This window comes from Bos javanicus, chromosome 8 (assembly GCF_032452875.1).
Source record: "Bos javanicus breed banteng chromosome 8, ARS-OSU_banteng_1.0, whole genome shotgun sequence".
Lineage (NCBI taxonomy): Eukaryota > Metazoa > Chordata > Mammalia > Artiodactyla > Bovidae > Bos > Bos javanicus.
Window position 1 is genome coordinate 44,852,183 of NC_083875.1, and position 17,239 is coordinate 44,869,421.

The 17,239-nt window shown below is 40.4% G+C and overlaps 1 protein-coding gene and 1 long non-coding RNA gene across 3 annotated transcripts in view; one reads left to right on the forward strand and one right to left on the reverse strand.

The window, feature by feature from the left end:
* The window catches only part of DOCK8 (dedicator of cytokinesis 8), a 237,508-nt gene extending 235,582 nt beyond the window's left edge, over positions 1-1,926 (reverse strand). For both annotated transcript variants that reach the window (XM_061425464.1, XM_061425468.1), the window contains exon 1: positions 1,330-1,926. In XM_061425464.1, the coding sequence (XP_061281448.1) occupies positions 1,330-1,382 (53 nt within the window). In that variant the 5' untranslated portion in view covers positions 1,383-1,926. The remainder of the gene's footprint in view (positions 1-1,329) is intronic.
* Positions 1,927-6,981: 5,055 nt separating this feature from the next.
* On the forward strand, positions 6,982-15,641 carry LOC133253413 (uncharacterized). The gene is made up of 3 exons (XR_009738297.1): positions 6,982-7,231; positions 8,189-8,335; positions 14,612-15,641. It is a non-coding gene; the product is annotated as an uncharacterized LOC133253413 (long non-coding RNA).
* The last annotated feature ends 1,598 nt before the right edge of the window (positions 15,642-17,239 follow it).

Genomic DNA, 17,239 nt, shown 5'->3' on the forward strand with positions numbered 1-17,239 from the left:
TACATCCATCAGGAACTTCAGTTTGATCCCCCTCAGCCCCTAAACGAATTGCCCCTCCTGAGTGGCAACAGGCATGAAACCTAATGGAGAAAAACTGGCCACAAGGAAATATACTTTGTGACCTTTGACTACCTTTAATACAACATTAATACACAGTACACAATACTAATTAACTACCTTAAAGATGGAAGAAATAGTAAGGTAAAAGAAATGGTTTGCTCACAGCTACACAACAGGTGGATATAAAATGCCTAATAAAGCTCAACATGCCCTCCGCAAGTCCTTACCACCTTATTTTTCTGGGCTTCCAATTCCTGGTCGTTCAAACCTCTTCAAAGTCTAGCAGCACAAAAATGGACTGTGGAACCAGCCTTTCACAGGCTCGGCTCAAAGACTAACTAATCCTAGCCCCGTGAGGGCCGTAAAATAATAAGTTGACCCTTCGGGATGAATTTCATACTATCTTTTAACCAGACAGTCTAGATTTCTCAGGGCATGACAAAAATGTCTTCAAACACTTGTCAGCAAATTTCAGTGGAGGGAAAAAAAAAAAAACTGCAGTTAAAGCACCTCTGGTGAGAACTTTGAACAGTAAATATGCTTACATTTAGTTTGTGCAATTTTTATTATGAATTGGATGGTGGGTTGGATCTATGTCCTTCTTTACTGGAGCGCTAGAAATGTAAAAATGTCAGCCACAGGCCATTCCTTTCTTGTTTATTTAAATGGAGAATTTTTTAAAAATCACTTTTTCCACTTCATGGCTCCTTTGGACCAGAGAATAAAAATAGCGATGTCGGTAGGAGCCAAACTTCTTTTCTGGAAAAATAAAAAGAGAGGGGAAAGAGCCCTCCTCAGAAAAACCCAAGTCTTGAAGCAGCTGCCTGAGCAAAACTCGCCTCATTTTACTCACTTCTCTCGCCCCTTCTCAGGGCAGCCTCAAAAGGAGGAGCAGTTTACAAGAAACTCGGCGGCGGGCCCTGCACTGCTAACCCCGCGCCCTTCGCACTACCCGGCCCGGCCACCTGTCAACCCCGAGGCGGCGCGGGCGAGGCGGGGTGGTGGGGAGGTGGCTCCGGGAAGAGACGCTGGAGACTGAGGGCTACCAGCAGGACTGAGCTCAGCTTTCGGGCCACTGCGCTCAGTGGCCCCACTACAGCCGCCTGGGGGCTCCGGGCCCCACCGGGTCTCGGGGGCGCCGCCGGCTGACTCCCAGGGACCCTGAGGGCGTCGTCCTCAACCCCACCCCCACACCTCGGAGCAGCCGGGACGCTACGCTCCATCGCCCGCGGCTGTGCGGCAGCGAGTCCGCTGCGGGGCGCGTCTCACCTGTTGATCTTGAGCGCGAAGGCGCGGCGCTCTGCGCTCGGCAGCGTGGCCATGGCGCGCCGGCGGCTCGTAGGCCTTTAGGGTCGCAGGATGCGCACAGCCGGGCCCCCGCACTCCGCAGAGCCGCTGCAGCGCATGCCGCTCTGGACGCGAGCCTCATCTGTCAGTCGCGGCTGGAAACTTCCGTATTTCCACCTTCAGCGCTGAAATCACCCCGGGGGAGGGCCCAACATCAGAGCTGCGGCGGCCAGCTGGGCCACACGGCACCCGGCCTGACTCGCAGGGAGCGGCGCGCGAGGAGGGTGTGGACCCACCGCGGAACTGCCCTCCGGATGCTTGCACCACCGGCGCGCTCTTCCCCGGGGCCCAGACCTCAGGCAGAAAGGAGCGCAGGCGGATGACCCGGTGACCACTGAGCGAGGCCGGAAACTCCATCTGCCCTAAGCTGTGAGGCTGCCAGGGCCTGTGGGCAAGAGCTGGGAACCCGCGCCTTCCGCCCCGCAAAATTGGCGAGGTCGGGAAACCAACCCTGGAATTCTTTGCGCTAGGCCTTATTAAGTATCTACACCATGCCCGGGGGAAAGCAACTTAAAAGAAAAAAAAGTTGGTAGAAACTTCGAGATACATACCAACTTTTGCAAACGATATATCCGACATCCTTATTGGGGTGACTTAAATAAACGTAATAATCCATGCAAGGAATAAACAATTTTTTAAATAACTGGAGGTAAGTGCTTTTCTCTGGGGGAACGGTCCACAGCGCTTTCCTGTGGTTCAAGAGTATGCTGCAGCACTGTTTATTTCTGCTGCATACTGAGAAGTGTACTAAGAAGTTCAACCCCAAACTCAAGAAAGAAGTCAGAAAGTCCCAGTGCTTACTGGAGTGGAAAAGTCCATGCTTACCGACTTGCCCTAAGGTTTACTGTACTAGAGCACTCCCTATATAATGCCTCTGTTTGCCAGCTGACGCTTAAAAAAATCCAAAAGCGAGATATGTTTGGTTCAGAACTGCACTGCAGTCCAGTGTGGTAGCCACTAGCCATATGTGGCTATGGACCATTTGCAATTGCGGTTATTCTGAATTGGGATGTGCTGAGTGTGTAAAATACATACCGAATTTTGAAGACAGTGCAGAAAAAATGATGCAGACCATCCTGTCCCTGATTTTTACGTTGATCACATGGCAAAATGATACTTAGCATATATTATTAGGTAAATACAAAATTTCATTTGTTTTCCCCTCTTTAGAATGTGGCTCTCATTAAAGAAAATTTTAAATTGCACATTAGCTCACATTATATCCTTATTTGATAGTGCTGGTCCAATAGTCCCTAGTTTGCCACCTAATATTAAAATGCCTGGAAACTGAATTCTATATCTTGCCTACCATCTTTTTTTCTCTGGTTTCAGCTTCTCAGGTAGTATAATAATTCTTCAGAGCTGTTATATCCTATCCCCTTCAGACATCAATGCCTATAAGAACTGTATAAGACAAAGATAATAAGTCTAACATTACATAGACTATGAAGTGAGATCCAAAGGGAAAGAAGGTTTTTGAAATGTGGAGTTTCTGACTTTCAAAATTCTCCCAGGTATGTTTACCACACTGGAATTTATAAGCAAAGATTTATGTAGAAAAATACTAACAGAACAATTCAAGTACCTCTTCAAACTGGGAACAAATAAATGATTTGTATAAAATTGTTTTACTCTGGAATCTTCAGTCCACTGTGTGCTAAATCAGCCTTTTGGATGGGCTTCTCTGTTTCTGTGTGTTTGTGACATATAGAGCAAAATATATTGATGTGCACACAAAGATAAAGTATAATAGAAATATCTCAGATTTTCAGAATTTGCAGTTAAGGAAACCTTTTGTGTGTGGAGAGGAAGAAATCTTAAAATCTCCCATCTTATGTCAGCTCATGCTACATTCAGGTCATTGACCTTGGTGTTTGGTACACAATTATGAAAAGTAAGGTCAGCATGATTATCCTCCAACATATTAATTCCCTGGTTAGAAATGATGGCTAGAAATGACTCCAAATTTAATAGCCTTCTAGTTTTTCACCATGAATGTGTCATCCACTAAATTAGGCAAATGCCTATTTTTAAATTTTATCTCCTCTTGGGTACAGTCACAAATTGATGGCAAATTTGAAAAATACTATAGAACCTTGCTTCCCTTTCTCACTCTTCCCGATTTCCCTCTAGGGCTTCTCTCCTACTTGCTACTCTGTTGAAAATCAACCTACTCTGGAAGGCCTCCTTCTCTCCATACTGTATAGCCTCTCTTGACCTTCCTCTTTCTCTGCATCTTTGCATCATTTGGTTTTGTTTCTCACCTTTATAAAATTCCTCCCTTCTATGACAGACTTTATACCAATGATCTCAAATTCTCCTATAGTTTTCCCCATATCTTCTTCTTACCTCTCCAGAAAGCCACTGTCTTTCTTTACATTGCATCTTACTTATTTCTTACAACAAATAATTAAATAACACTTATCTTGTACTAGGGCCTGTTTCAAACTTTTTACAAATATTAATTAACTGATAACAACCCTTAATTAATAACATTATCTCACTTTGTGAATGGAGAAACCAAGGCTAAGAGAGGTTAAGTGACTGGAGCAAGATCACAGACTATTACAGGGCATTTCCAGCCCTAAAGGGTTGCCTGTCTCCCAGATTTTTCCACTCAAATATCTCCAAACTCCACAGATACAAAACAGGAACTCTCCATCTTCTCTGCTCAATTGTACAAATTTGCTATCCCTCCATAATCACTCATTTCTGTTGGAGGCACTATTTTCCACTTGCCATTTAAACGCCTTGGCATCATTTAATGGAGAGTAAAGCATGGATTTTGGGTTCTGGCTTCAGGTTTTCACTAACTATGTAATCCTGAGCAAGTCACACCCTGTTTGGATTACAGAGTTCTTGGTCATAGAATGACCCCATCTCCTCACCTCTTTATAATGTGTCAGCTCTAACTTACTCTTCTTTACCCTTCACATCTAATCGGCTAACTAAGCCTGCCATTTACTCTGTATAAACTTCACTGCTTTATTGTTCTCACTGCTTCCATTCTGACCCACCCTTATAACAAACAAAAATAAGATTTTAAGTGGTTCCTTGCCTCTATCTTCTCCTTATTCCGATCCAACTGACTCTACTGCTATATTAATTTTATTAAAATACTTGTTTCATCATATTTCTTCCTTTCTCAATTAACTTTGGTGGCTTCCAATAGCCTCTATGACCAAGTGTGACTTTCTTCAACTGACTTATTGTGGTTTCTCCACTTCGTGTAACTAATGCTATCCCTTGCCTCTGCTGTTTATTCGCTAAATTGTGTTCAACTCTTCTGCAAGCCCACGGACTAGCTTGCCAAGCTCCTCTTCCATGGGACTTTCTAGGCAAGAGTACTAAAGTAAGTTGCCATTTCCCTCTCCAGGGGATCTTCCCAACCCAGAGATCAAACCCAACTCTTCCGCTTGGCAGGAAGATTCTTTACCGTTGAGCCACTATCCGTTACCTCTGTTGAAGCAAGGAAGACCTTCAACTACAGAAATCAGTGTTCTTACTGCCTGGAACCTCCTTTACTTACATCATTCTTCTTGCCATCCTCACCAGAAATCATATGCAGTCTCTCTGGATTCTTTAAAGTTTGAGTTAAGTTGTCAAGGTCCACTTCTGCCTAAAGGAGCATTTCATTCAGTCTGACAGCACCCTTTGTTTAGTTGAATACATCATTATCAGTAAATAGCAGGTCATTACCAGGTCGTTCCACAGTCTAGTGGGCTGCAAAGTCCGCAGGTCTATACAGAAAAGGGTGGCATTTGTACATTTCATTCCATATCACCCAAGCCATTCAAGACCTCCGTTAGCTTTCACTCAAATATCACCTTCTGTGACCATCTACTTAACATTGCAATGCCTTTTCCCTAGCTCTTTTTCAAACTTCCATTTTTCTCCATAGCACTTGTTACTATCTGACATACTGCATATTTTATTTATTTGCAACTTTATTATCTCTCATGCTTGTAGAATATAATTTCCATGAAGGCAGGGATTTTTATTCCTTTCTATATCTCTATTATCTGCAGTAATGCCTGGTAGAATGTAAATGTTCAAAAAATTCTTGTGGAATAAATGAATGAAGAGTTGATCCAGTATTGAACATAGAGTGGACATTTAATAAATATTTGTTAAATTGAATTTGAATGGGAGTGGCTAAATTCATGTGCCTTTCAGGAGGAAGTTAGAGCCTTTTTTACGCTCTTGAATTTTTTGGTTGTACCTTTTTATGAATATATTACAGCTCTGTTTTGTGTTTATTTCTTGAGCTGAGAAATCAAACTAGCACATGGATTATTGCTAGCAAGTCAGTCTCTTTACTGTCCTCTTGTAATTGAGGACAGATACAGAAAGACTTGTGTGCTAGCATTTAAATCTAGCCATGGTGCAAATATTAGAATTTGGAACTTCTAACTTCCTCCACCTCATTCCTTGTGTTATCAAAAGAAATCTGCAAATATGAAAAGAATAAAACTAAGAAACTCTTCGTTAATATGTACATATTAGTCCCTCTCCTCACAGCTTCACTTTTCATGGTTTCAGTTACCCTCAGTCAACCACAGTCTGAAAATATAAAAGGAAAAGTTCAAGAAATAAGCATGTTTTAAAATGCACACTGCTCTGAGTATCATGATGAAATCTGCCGCTGCCCTGCTCCTTCCCACCTCAACCATGAATCATCCCTTTGTTCAGTGTATTCCCCGTAGTCACTTGGCAACTCTCTTGGTTATCATATGCAGTATCACAGTGCCTGTGCTCAAGCTTCACTTTTTACTTACTAACAGTCACAAAATGCAAGAAGAGCTATCTGGAATTTGGCTATGCCGAAGAGAAGCCACAAAGTGCTGCTTTTAAGTCAAAAGGTGAAAGTTCTTAATAAGGAAAGAAAAAAATCACGTGTTGAGGTTGTAAGATCTGTGGTAAGAACGAATATTCTATCCATAAAATTGTGAAAAAGGAAAAAGAAATTCACACTAGTTTTGCTGTCACACTTTAAACTACTAAAGTTATGACCACAGTACACGATATGTGCTTATGAATATGAAAACTCCATTAAATTTGTGCAAAAAGTAGGAGACTGCATTCACATAACTCATTGTACTACATTGCTATAATCGTTATATTTTATTGTTAGTCGTAATTAATCTCTGACTTGCCTAATTTATAAATTAAACTATCATAGTATGTATGTTTAGGGAAAATAGTATAGGTATAGTTCAATACTATCCACAGATTCAGGCACCCACTGAGGGTCTGGGAACATATCCCCTTTGGATAAGGGGGAACTACTGTATACACACACACATATATGTATATATGTATCTTATGCGATTATGTTACTATATATAAGTATTTTAAGTATAAATTAGGCCATATTCTAATATACAATGCTATTTCATCAATAGGAAATATTCATGCTATAGCATTTTATAACTAGAAAGAAGGACCTTGGATTAATTTGTGAATGATTGAATGAATCCTCTCATCATTTATGTACCTTCCTTTAATTCCCAAAATATTTATCAAGTGGTTCCCACATGTCAGTTCTGAACTAAATGCTACTAAGGGCAAAACCATTAACATACTTGCTCTGTGACTTCCCAGAACTCATGATCTAGCAGCAAGATCCATGTTACCAAGGAAAGAAGAGGCTTGAGTTCCGTGGGACAATCAGGAATGTTTTGCTGCACAAAACTCTGTGAAAGCGAGGAAGCACAAACAGGAAATGATTTATTCTGGTGGAGAGGGTGTTGGCAGAGAAATCAATGCTGAGGAAGAATGACTTTACTGACCCAGTGACATGGGAACTGGTCTTAAATGACAAGTAAGCATTCACCACGCAGAGAAGAGCGCATTCAGGATATTCCAAGCAGAAGAAACATGGCATGCAAAGGCAGGGAGCCAGGAGACACCACTGCCCACCCTGGGAATTAAAAGTATCATGGAGCCCAGACAGTGCACACTGAAGAGGCAAGAAATGAAACTTGGAAGGTGGGCAGGACCTGAGTGTGAGGGTCCTGGCAAAGAATTCAGACTTTATCCCAAAGCCCATGAAACCAGCTACCATGTGACTGCCATTTCTATAAATGCCATTGTCTCTTAGGGGATACCTCGTGCCTCCTGGCAATTCATGGTAAGGACTATCCAGTAGAACATAGACAAAAGGTGGTAAGGATTCCGGCTCCCAGGTCTGGCACTGCCATCCCCATCTTCCTCAACCTGAGCAAAAGCACACTGGACACTAAGGAAGAAATAAATATTTCTTTACAGCAAGTTTTAGGCAATTTTCCCAAAGTCATCTTACCTGGAGAGAGGAAGGATTTATGGGGGAGGGAGATTAAATAAGATGAAGCACATAAACAACAGAACATACTGCTGGTTGTTCAGTACATGCTCTCAGAACATGTGGATGGTAATTTTATTATTATTTGACATTTGTGCTGCTTTGGAGCCATATAAATTGGGCTTTTCCACCAGTTTTATTGTAAGAAAACTGACATACAGTACTGTATACTTTTAAGGTATACAAAATAATGATTTGACTTATATCATAAAATGCTTATCAGAATAGGTTTAGTGGATATTCCTCATCTCATATAAATACAACATTAAAACTGTTTTTTACTTACTATTATTTCTTCAAGTAGATTCCCAGAAGTGGAAATTATTAGGTCAAAAGTCAGAAACTCATGCCAAAAGAGCCTGCGTGTAATCATGAGGAACCAGTAGACACACTTACGTTGAAGGACATTCTACTAAAAAACTGCCAATCTTTTTTCAGAAATGTCAGTGCCACGAAAGACAAAAGCGGAGGAACTGGTACAGCTTACAAGAGACTAAACAGACAGAGCAATTCAAAGCAGTGAGGGACACAGAAGTGGATCACAGATGAAGAAAAGGATACATAAAGAAAACTACTCAGCAACTGGTAAGATCTGCCAACTGACTCTGTATTTGGTAATATTGTATCAAAATTACATTTTCTAAATTTGATACTTACACCATGGTTGTATAAGAGAATAAAGAAAATATTCTTATTCTTAGGAGATATATACTGAAGTATTTATGGTAAAGGGGCAGAATGGTGTGACATCTGGAACTTATTCTTAGATGGTCATCAATAATGATAATGATAATGTTTATAATACCAAAATAAAATTGAAAATAACAAAATAAATAGTCAATCTAGATGCAGAGTAGAAGTTTCTGCTTTGTAAATCTAAAAAGTTTTCAAAATAAAAAGTTAAAAATACAAATAAAAATTACAGCCATAATTTTGGCTTTAAGTTTATGCCAAATTATCAGCAATGTGTGAGACTCTTTCAATATACCTTCACTAATACTGGTATTCACTTTTAATTTTCACAAGTTTACTCAACTAAAAATAAATTTTAAAATACTTTATGTGTTTATTAAGTGAGCTGAATATTTTCCCGTATTATTTCATTATATAGTTGTATTTTTCTTGTGTGTCTATTTGTATTTTGTCCCACTTGCCTATGAAAAACCCTTAGAGTTTTTCTTGCTGATTTGTATCCCCATGGAAAAGAAATGCAAAAAAGCAAAATGACTGTCTGGGGAGGCCTTACAAATAGCTGTAAAAAGAAGAGAAGCGAAAAGCAAAGGAGAAAAGAAAAGATATAAGCATCTGAATGCAGAGTTCCAAAGAGTAGCAAGAAGAGATAAGAAAACCTTCTCAGAATGGGAAAGACTAGAGATCTCTTCAAGAAAATCAGAGATACCAAAGGAACATTTCATGCAAAGATGGGCTGGATAAAGGACAGAAATGGTATGGACCTAACAGAAGCAGAAGATATTAAGAAGAGATGGCAAGAATACACAGAAGAACTGTACAAAAAAGATCTTCACGACCCAGATAATCATGATGGTGTGATCACTGACCTAGAGCCAGACATCCTGGAATGTGAAGTCAAGTGGGCCTTGGAAAGCATCACTACGAACAAAGCTAGTGGAGGTGATGGAATTCCAGTTGAGCTCTTTCAAATCCTGAAAGATGATGCTGTGAAAGTGGTGCACTCAATATGCCAGCAAATTTGGAAAACTCAGCAGTGGCCACAGGACTGGAAAAGGTCAGTTTTCATCCCAATCCCAAAGAAAGGCAATGCCAAAGAATGCTCAAACTACCGCACAATTGAACTCATCTCACATGCTAGTAAAGTAATGCTTAAAATTCTCCAAGACAGGCTTCAGCAATATGTGAACCGTGAACTTCCTGATGTTCAAGCTGGTTTTAGAAAAGGCAGAGGTACCAGAGATCAAATTGCCAAAATCCACTGGATCAGGGAAAAAGCAAGAGAGTTCCAGAAAAACATCTATTTCTGCTTTATTGACTATGCCAAAGCCTTTGACTGTGTGGATCACAATAAACTGTGGAAAATTCTTCAAGAGATGGGAATACCAGACCACCTGATCTGCCTCTTGAGAAATCTGTATGCAGGTCAGGAAGCAACAGTTAGAACTGGACATGGAACAACAGACTGGTTCCAAATAGGAAAAGGAGTATGTCAAGGCTGTATATTGTCACCCTGCTTATTTAACTTATATGCAGAGTACATCATGAGAAACGCTGGACTGGAAGAAACACAAGCTGGAATCAAGATTGCCGGGAGAACTATCAATAACCTCAGATATGCAGATGACACCATCCTTATGGCAGAAAGTGAAGGAGAGAGAAAAAATTGGCTTAAAGCTCCACATTCAGAAAATGAAGATCATGGCATCTGGTCCCATCACTTCATGGGAAATAGATGGGGAAATAGTGGGAACAGTGTCAGACTTTATTTTTCTGGGCCCCCAAATCACTGCAGATGGTGACTGCAGCCATGAAATTAAAAGATGCTTACTCCTTGAAAGGAAAGTTATGACCAACCTAGATAGCATATTCAAAAGCAGAGACATTACTTTGCCAACTAAGGTTCGTCTAGTCAAGGCTATGGTTTTTCCAGTGGTCATGTATGGATGTGAGAGTTGGACTGTGAAGAAGGCTGAGGGCCGAAGAATTGATGCTTTTGAACTGTGGTGTTGGAGAAGACTCTTGAGAGTCCCTTGGACTGCAAGGAGATCCAACCAGTTCATTCTGAAGGAGATCAGTCCTGGGTGTTCTTTGGAAGGAATGATGCTAAAGCTGAAACTCCAATACTTTGGCCATCTCATGCGAAGAGTTGACTCATTGGAAAAGACTCTGATGCTGGGAGGGATTGGGGGCAGGAGGAGAAGGAGATGACAGAGGATGAGATGGCTGGATGGCATCAGTGACTCGATGAACATAAGTCTGAGTTAACTCCGAGAGTTGGTGATAGACAGGGAGGCCTGGTGTGCTGCGATTCATGGGGTCGCAAAGAGTCGGACATGACTGAGTGACTGATCTTATCTGATCTGATCTACCCTTTTGAGTAATCTCTACCCTTTTGGAGGGTATCTCCAGTAGGAGGGTATCTCTCTTTAAGTAACTGTGATCTCCCTAAACACCTTGAGTCATTTGGAGAAAAACAGAAACCACACAAGTTTATAGATTTTCAGAAAATTTGTTGCCCATTGATGCCTGTCAGCACCAGACCAAAGTTTGTATGCACTTTTGAAATACTTTTTTCCCATTTCAGTGTTTAGAATCCTGACATGGTTCTCTTTCTAGGACCAGATCATTGTTCAGCAATAAACTTTTAAAAAACTCAGTGCTTTAAAAAAAATCATGAAATCACTGTGTTGTATACTAATGCTGCTAAGTCACTTCAGTCGTGTCCGACTCTGTGTGATCCCATAGATGGCAGCCCACCAGACTCCCCTGTCCCTGGGATTCTCCAGGCAAGAACACTGGAGTGGGGTGCCATTTCCTTCTCCAATGCATGAAAGTGAAAAGTGAAAGGAAAGTCGGTCAGTTGTGTCCAACTCTTCGTGACCCCATGGACTGCAGCCCACCAGGCTCCTCCGTCCATGGGATTTTCCAGGCAAGAGTACTGGAGTGGGGTGCCATTGCCTTCTCCACTATGTTGTATACTTGACATTTATATGATAGTGTACATCAACTATACATCAATAACAAAATAAAGAAAAATAAATCCTGAGTATACAAATGTAAATGTCCTAGTAACCCATTTAGTGAATGTATGACTGGTAAATGGAATCAAAACACATCTCTATTATGGTTCCCCACTGCCTCTCAAAGTGCATTCAGTGAGGATAATTCTTGCCAATCACATATGGGAACATGGGTAGGTTCCATGACTTTTCCTCTTAGGTCAATGTTCTTAGGTGCAAACATAGTTTCAGTCTGAAGCCAAAATGTCTAGCCCAAGATTCTGATCAAAATTCCACCTTTTCTTTAATGGCAAATATTCCCCCAGCTGGGCAGGGCTTGAGCCTAGCAGCCTGCAGCAGCAAAGGTGGGGAAGGATGCATGGCTAGTTTCTTCTCTCCACTTTAATACCCTTTTTCTTTTCTTCTCCTACTCCAGCTGGCTCGCCAGTTTCTGACCTCTTGGGGTTGGAGGAATGATAAATAAGAAAATTTTTAGTATTCAAAGCTGACTCTTTTCTGGGGACTTTCTTAGGTCCTTTGGAAAATTGCTTTCCTGGAGGCCTCTCTTCTATAGGTCATGTTACCTGTTTTGCACATTTCTATGCCTGTTGTTCACTTGTGACTCCTTTGCAGCTCCCCTCCAATATCCTTCTGCTAGGGTTCTTCACTCTCTAAGTGATCCTACTTGACAGCACCCCAAATGACTCTTGGTTGGATCTTTTCCATGTGGCCCACATCTGATCCATTGAAACTGCTTTCATCCACTGAAATGACTTCCCTGGTGGTCCAATGGTTAAGAATCTGCTTTCCAGTGCAGGACGTGAGTTCCATCCCTGGTCAGGGAACTAAGGCCCTGCATGCTGCAGGGCACATAGAGAAAGCCTCTCTGCCACAGTGAAAGGCCATGTACCACAACAAAGACCCAGTGCAGCTCCCCATGCCCCGCCAACACACCAACAATGTGAAAAGATAACCCACAGAATGGGAGGAAATTAAATGTTTTTTAAAGAAATAAAAGAAGCTGCTTATAAACTCTTGGTTTGACTATCCTGGATGATCCCAACACAACCTCTATCTTTGTTCCCCAGGCCACTTTAATGTCCTTGGGCAGGAATCAGGCAGTGTTACTTGTGTCTCCCAGCCACAATAAAATTGTCATTTCAAGCTCTGAAATGTGTCTTGGAAGCCCTGGAAGGGAGTGGCAGTCCTTCATTTATGTCTCCTGTCCCCACAGGCAGAAATAGGAACTCTCTTTGGCAAAATAGTCTCAAAATAAATAAATAAATAAATAAAAAATCCTGTGGGATCCAAGAATTACTGAAATGGTTCTCAGAATTTCCTTGGTAAATTCTGCATGTGGTGTTCTGGCTGTGGAATATCTTATTTGTTGTATTTGTTTATCCCAGTAGAACTTGTATTTCAACATCGTGTTACTAGAGTTTTAGATATTCTGCCACATTTAGGAAGGCCATAGGTCAGGGCGCTCTCTTCCCTAGATTATAAGCTCTTGGATACTGGGGTAGGTTATTGAAAAATGCCACAGTTGATGCTTTATTTTACCGGTAATTATCTCAATGTATAATAGACCATTTATTCTCATTATTGTGTGGCAATGCTATGAATATATCTGGGAAATTAGTATCTGGTCAATGACACTAGTCATGTCACCTGGATAAGATGACTACTGCCACTGTTCTCAGGAGCCTATAGTTTAGTGTAGTTGAGAGATAAGTAAATAAATAATTTCTAGAAAGGGTTCTCACTGGTTTAATAAGGCAAGCAGGATTCTATATATGTTACAAGAGCACACAAAAGACACCAAATTGATCCTTGGAAAGTCATGGAATCTTCTCCAAGGAAGTGATGTGTAAGGTGGATAAGAAGGGTGGAAAGGCTGAAGCAACTGGATGCCATTCACTCCCATACAGCATATAGTATGGGAATTGCATCAGAAATGGAGAAGAGAACATCATTAAATGACCCAGGGACATGTAAATGAACATTCAAGAAGTCCAGAAATAAATCATCATCAAGATAGTATAGTGGGGTGAAAGGGGGTCAGGACACAGGCTGACTCGGATTTAAACCCTGGCTTTACCACTTAATAGGTATGTGAAGCTGAACAAACCCTTTAACTTTTCAGAGCCTCAATTTTCCACTGTGCAAAATGGGAACAGTAATGTGGGCATTGTAAGGTTGCAGGGAGGATTAAATGGGATAATGCATGTAAAAGTGCCTAGCTCAGGGCCTAGCACATACTGAGCACTCAAAATTCAGAGGCTGTGTTATTTTGGAAGAAAATCAGGGATTGGGGGAGGATCATTACTCCCAACCAAAGCCAGGAAGATAGAAAGTTTTTTCAGATTCCTTTGGTTAGAATTAAAGCTAGTAGAATTAGTTTCCTTTTCAGTTGACAAATGAACCAAAAATGTGAATAAACTTGTGGTTGCTCAGATAAAAGCATGACTCAGAGCTCTAATTTCTGTTCCATGGACACGTTTGTCAACCAGATAGTGGATGTGGGGATGGCCAGTAGCAAAATTTAAAGCAGACCTGTTTGTCTTCAAACACTCCTGAGCCAGCTTTTAATTCCCTTGTGAAAATGTAAAACTGACTTCTAATTTGGGGTAATCAATCGAATATACACATTTACTTTGGCTTTTTCTTGAAACCCAGTAAAATGACAGCAAAGGAATTGCTTTTTAAGGCAGAAACCTACAATGATAATGAGATTAGGAGGGACAACAGGAACAATGAGATTTGGGATTTAGAAGCCATAAAAACAAGAGGTATCCAGTTTAAGAGACCCAAGAAAGATGACCCCTTAACTTGCCTCGGAAAGAGCTAGAAAGTACCTGATTACATCAAAGAGCTCCCAAAAGACTGGGAATACGTGGTACTTCCATAAATGTGGATAAAGTTGGGATTAAAAACAGGAGGATTGGTTTGTAAATGAGTTTAAGATGTGGTTAGATCCGTAGATCCTCTGTTCAGCTAGATAACTGTCCCTCTCCCAGCCAGGCAGGGGCTGGATAAGATAAAATAGGATTACTTTTTAGGGAAGACGTGGCACATTTGGGGATGAGATTCAATACCATAAACAGAAACATTTATTAAACATTTATAGCCCAGTAAAGCCCCAAGTATTTTACCTCTGTTCTAATTTCAGAGCACCACGGTAATTTCTCTGGGTCATCTGACCACCTTGAGAGAAAGACATCAAGTCTTATGGCCCAGCCAGAGAACTTGAAGCTGAAGCTGACAGTCTACAAGGCTCACCCATGGGGTCAGAACTCCTAAGAAGCCTTTTTAGTACCTCACTCCTAAATGTGAATAGACCACCACCGATTGTCAGACATCCAAGGAAAACCAACTTGAAAGGTAGAGACCAAAACAAACAAACAAAAAGCAATGTGGAAGAAACCAAGCCTGTGAACAGGTAAGAAAACTATTATAAATATCCATAGAGGGATAAGAGGTGATACTGACCCCATGAAACAAGAGCATTATATTATTTTTTAAAGGAACATTAAGGGAATAAAAAAGGGGACCCAAGGATTAGCAGAATAAAAAATTCAAAAAAACCTTTGAATAATTAAGTTGAGCAAATCTCAATATAGATAGTAGAGCAAAAAGACAGAATTAGAAAATGAGTGTAAAAAAATAAAAAGAAAGAAAGAAAGTTATAGGACCATAAGATCAACAGCTGTATGAGAAGAATCCCACAAAGAGAGACAGGGAAAAATATAGGGAAGGAAATCAACAATAAAATAATCCTAGAAAATTCAAGGAAAGGACATGAGTTTGCAGATTGTAAGAACCACTGAGTGCCCAGATAATAAATGGAATTAGACCCACTTGAAAGCATATTATCATGCAGTTTTAAAACACTGATGTATTCATTTGCTAGGTCTGTCATTACAAGATACCACAAACTGGGTAGCTTAGATAAAAGAATTTTATTCTCACACTTTTAGAGGTTGGAAGTCCAAGAACAAAGTGTCACAAGACCCAGAATAGTTTTTGTGGAAATATGAAGGTAAAGGAATACCTGATTCTTTTGAAGATATCAAAAGAATATTTAGACAAGTGTTTAAGAGTTGAGATAAAACAGTGATAGGTACACAATAGTAAGCAAACAAAACTATAAGAACAACAACCAAAAAAAGTATTAATTTCAGGGAAAATGAAAAGTTGAAAGAAAGAAAAGCATATTCATAGGATTCCCTGAGAGTTTTCTGTAAATATCATGTATACAGTCATAATAATATTTAAATAAATATTAATCTAGCCAATGTTATGTTGGCAAAGATTGAAGGCAAAAGAAGAGAGTGTCAGAGGATGAGATTGTTGGGTAGCATCACTGACTTAACAGACAACAAACTCCGGGAGATAGCGGAGGACAGGGAAGTCTGGTGTGCTGCAGTCCATGGAGTTGCAAGGAGTCGGACACGACTTAGCAACTGAACAACAGTCAACATAAACACATTGAAAGAGTGGGGAGATAGAAATAGTGTCTGTATAAGGTGTAGGTGAAGGAAGAAAAAAAGTTAAAATTTCCTATATAAAAATCTGTGGTTATGTGAAAAAAATCAATCTGTACACTCAAGATTAGTGAGCTTTATTCTGTTAGTTCTGGCTCAACTAAAAAAAAATCCAACAATCTTGTTCAAATTTCAATTTAGGAGAGCAAACTTAAATGCCCAATGGGGCTGGGCAAGGAGCTTAAATGAGAGAAGCAGCCTTGGTAAGTTTGAGTAAGAAATTGGTGGGATGTGCCAGACTGAAGTGCCTTGCTCTCACAGGGCTCTGTTCCTCAAGTGGACTGCCACTACTTAGCTCTAGCTATGGAAACGTGAGCCTTGTATCACAAGATTTAAGGATTTTTCAAGAAAAGCCAGATACGTAAATTTTACAAATGGAAACGTCCAGGTTTTTAAAACATTACTTAACACAGAACACATGGGCTTCTCTTGTGGCTGAGTGGTAAAGAATTCCCTGCCAAGCAGGAGAGGCGGGTTTGATCCCAGGGTCGAGAAGATCCTCTGGAGAAGGAAATGGCAACTCACTCTAGTATTCTTGTCCAGGAAATCTCATGGACAGAGCCTAGCAGGCTATAGTCTATGGGGTCACAAAGAGTTAGACATGACTGAGGGATTAAACAGCAACAACACAAAAAACATAACTGTGAGCTATATCTGGTCTATACACTGCCAGCTGGCATCTCAAAACGGATGGAGCTTTTTCATACTCACTTGGAGGGTGTGTGAAAGACATAACAACCCTGAAATTATATTGCACTGAGTTAATTAAGTTGGCTCTGATGAAAACACTTTTAAACAGTAAACCAAGGAAGGAAGACCTATAACACCAACAAAACCTCTGGACCTTAACATTTTTCCAAGTCATGTTGATGTGATAGGATCAAAATTCCTGAACACTTGTAAGATACCAAATATTGTACCTTTGACTTATTCAGAGAGGAATTTAATTGGGAAGAATTTTATGAATTAATAGAAGATCTAAGGCATCTAGATCTTTTAACTCCTACTAAAACACAAACTTTCCAAAGGCTATTTTTGATTTGGTGTCAATGAATGACTCATCATTTCTCTTGATTCTCAGGTTGATCAGTGGTCCTGTGTCAAATACCAAATAATGTGTTAGACTTAAGATTTCTCCTTCCTCAACTGCCCTTGTGCAGACAAGGATTCAAGCAAATAAATGATGAGAAAATGATTAGTATATTATATAAACAAAGATAGAAAACAGATCAATGGCTATTTGAAGCACAAGG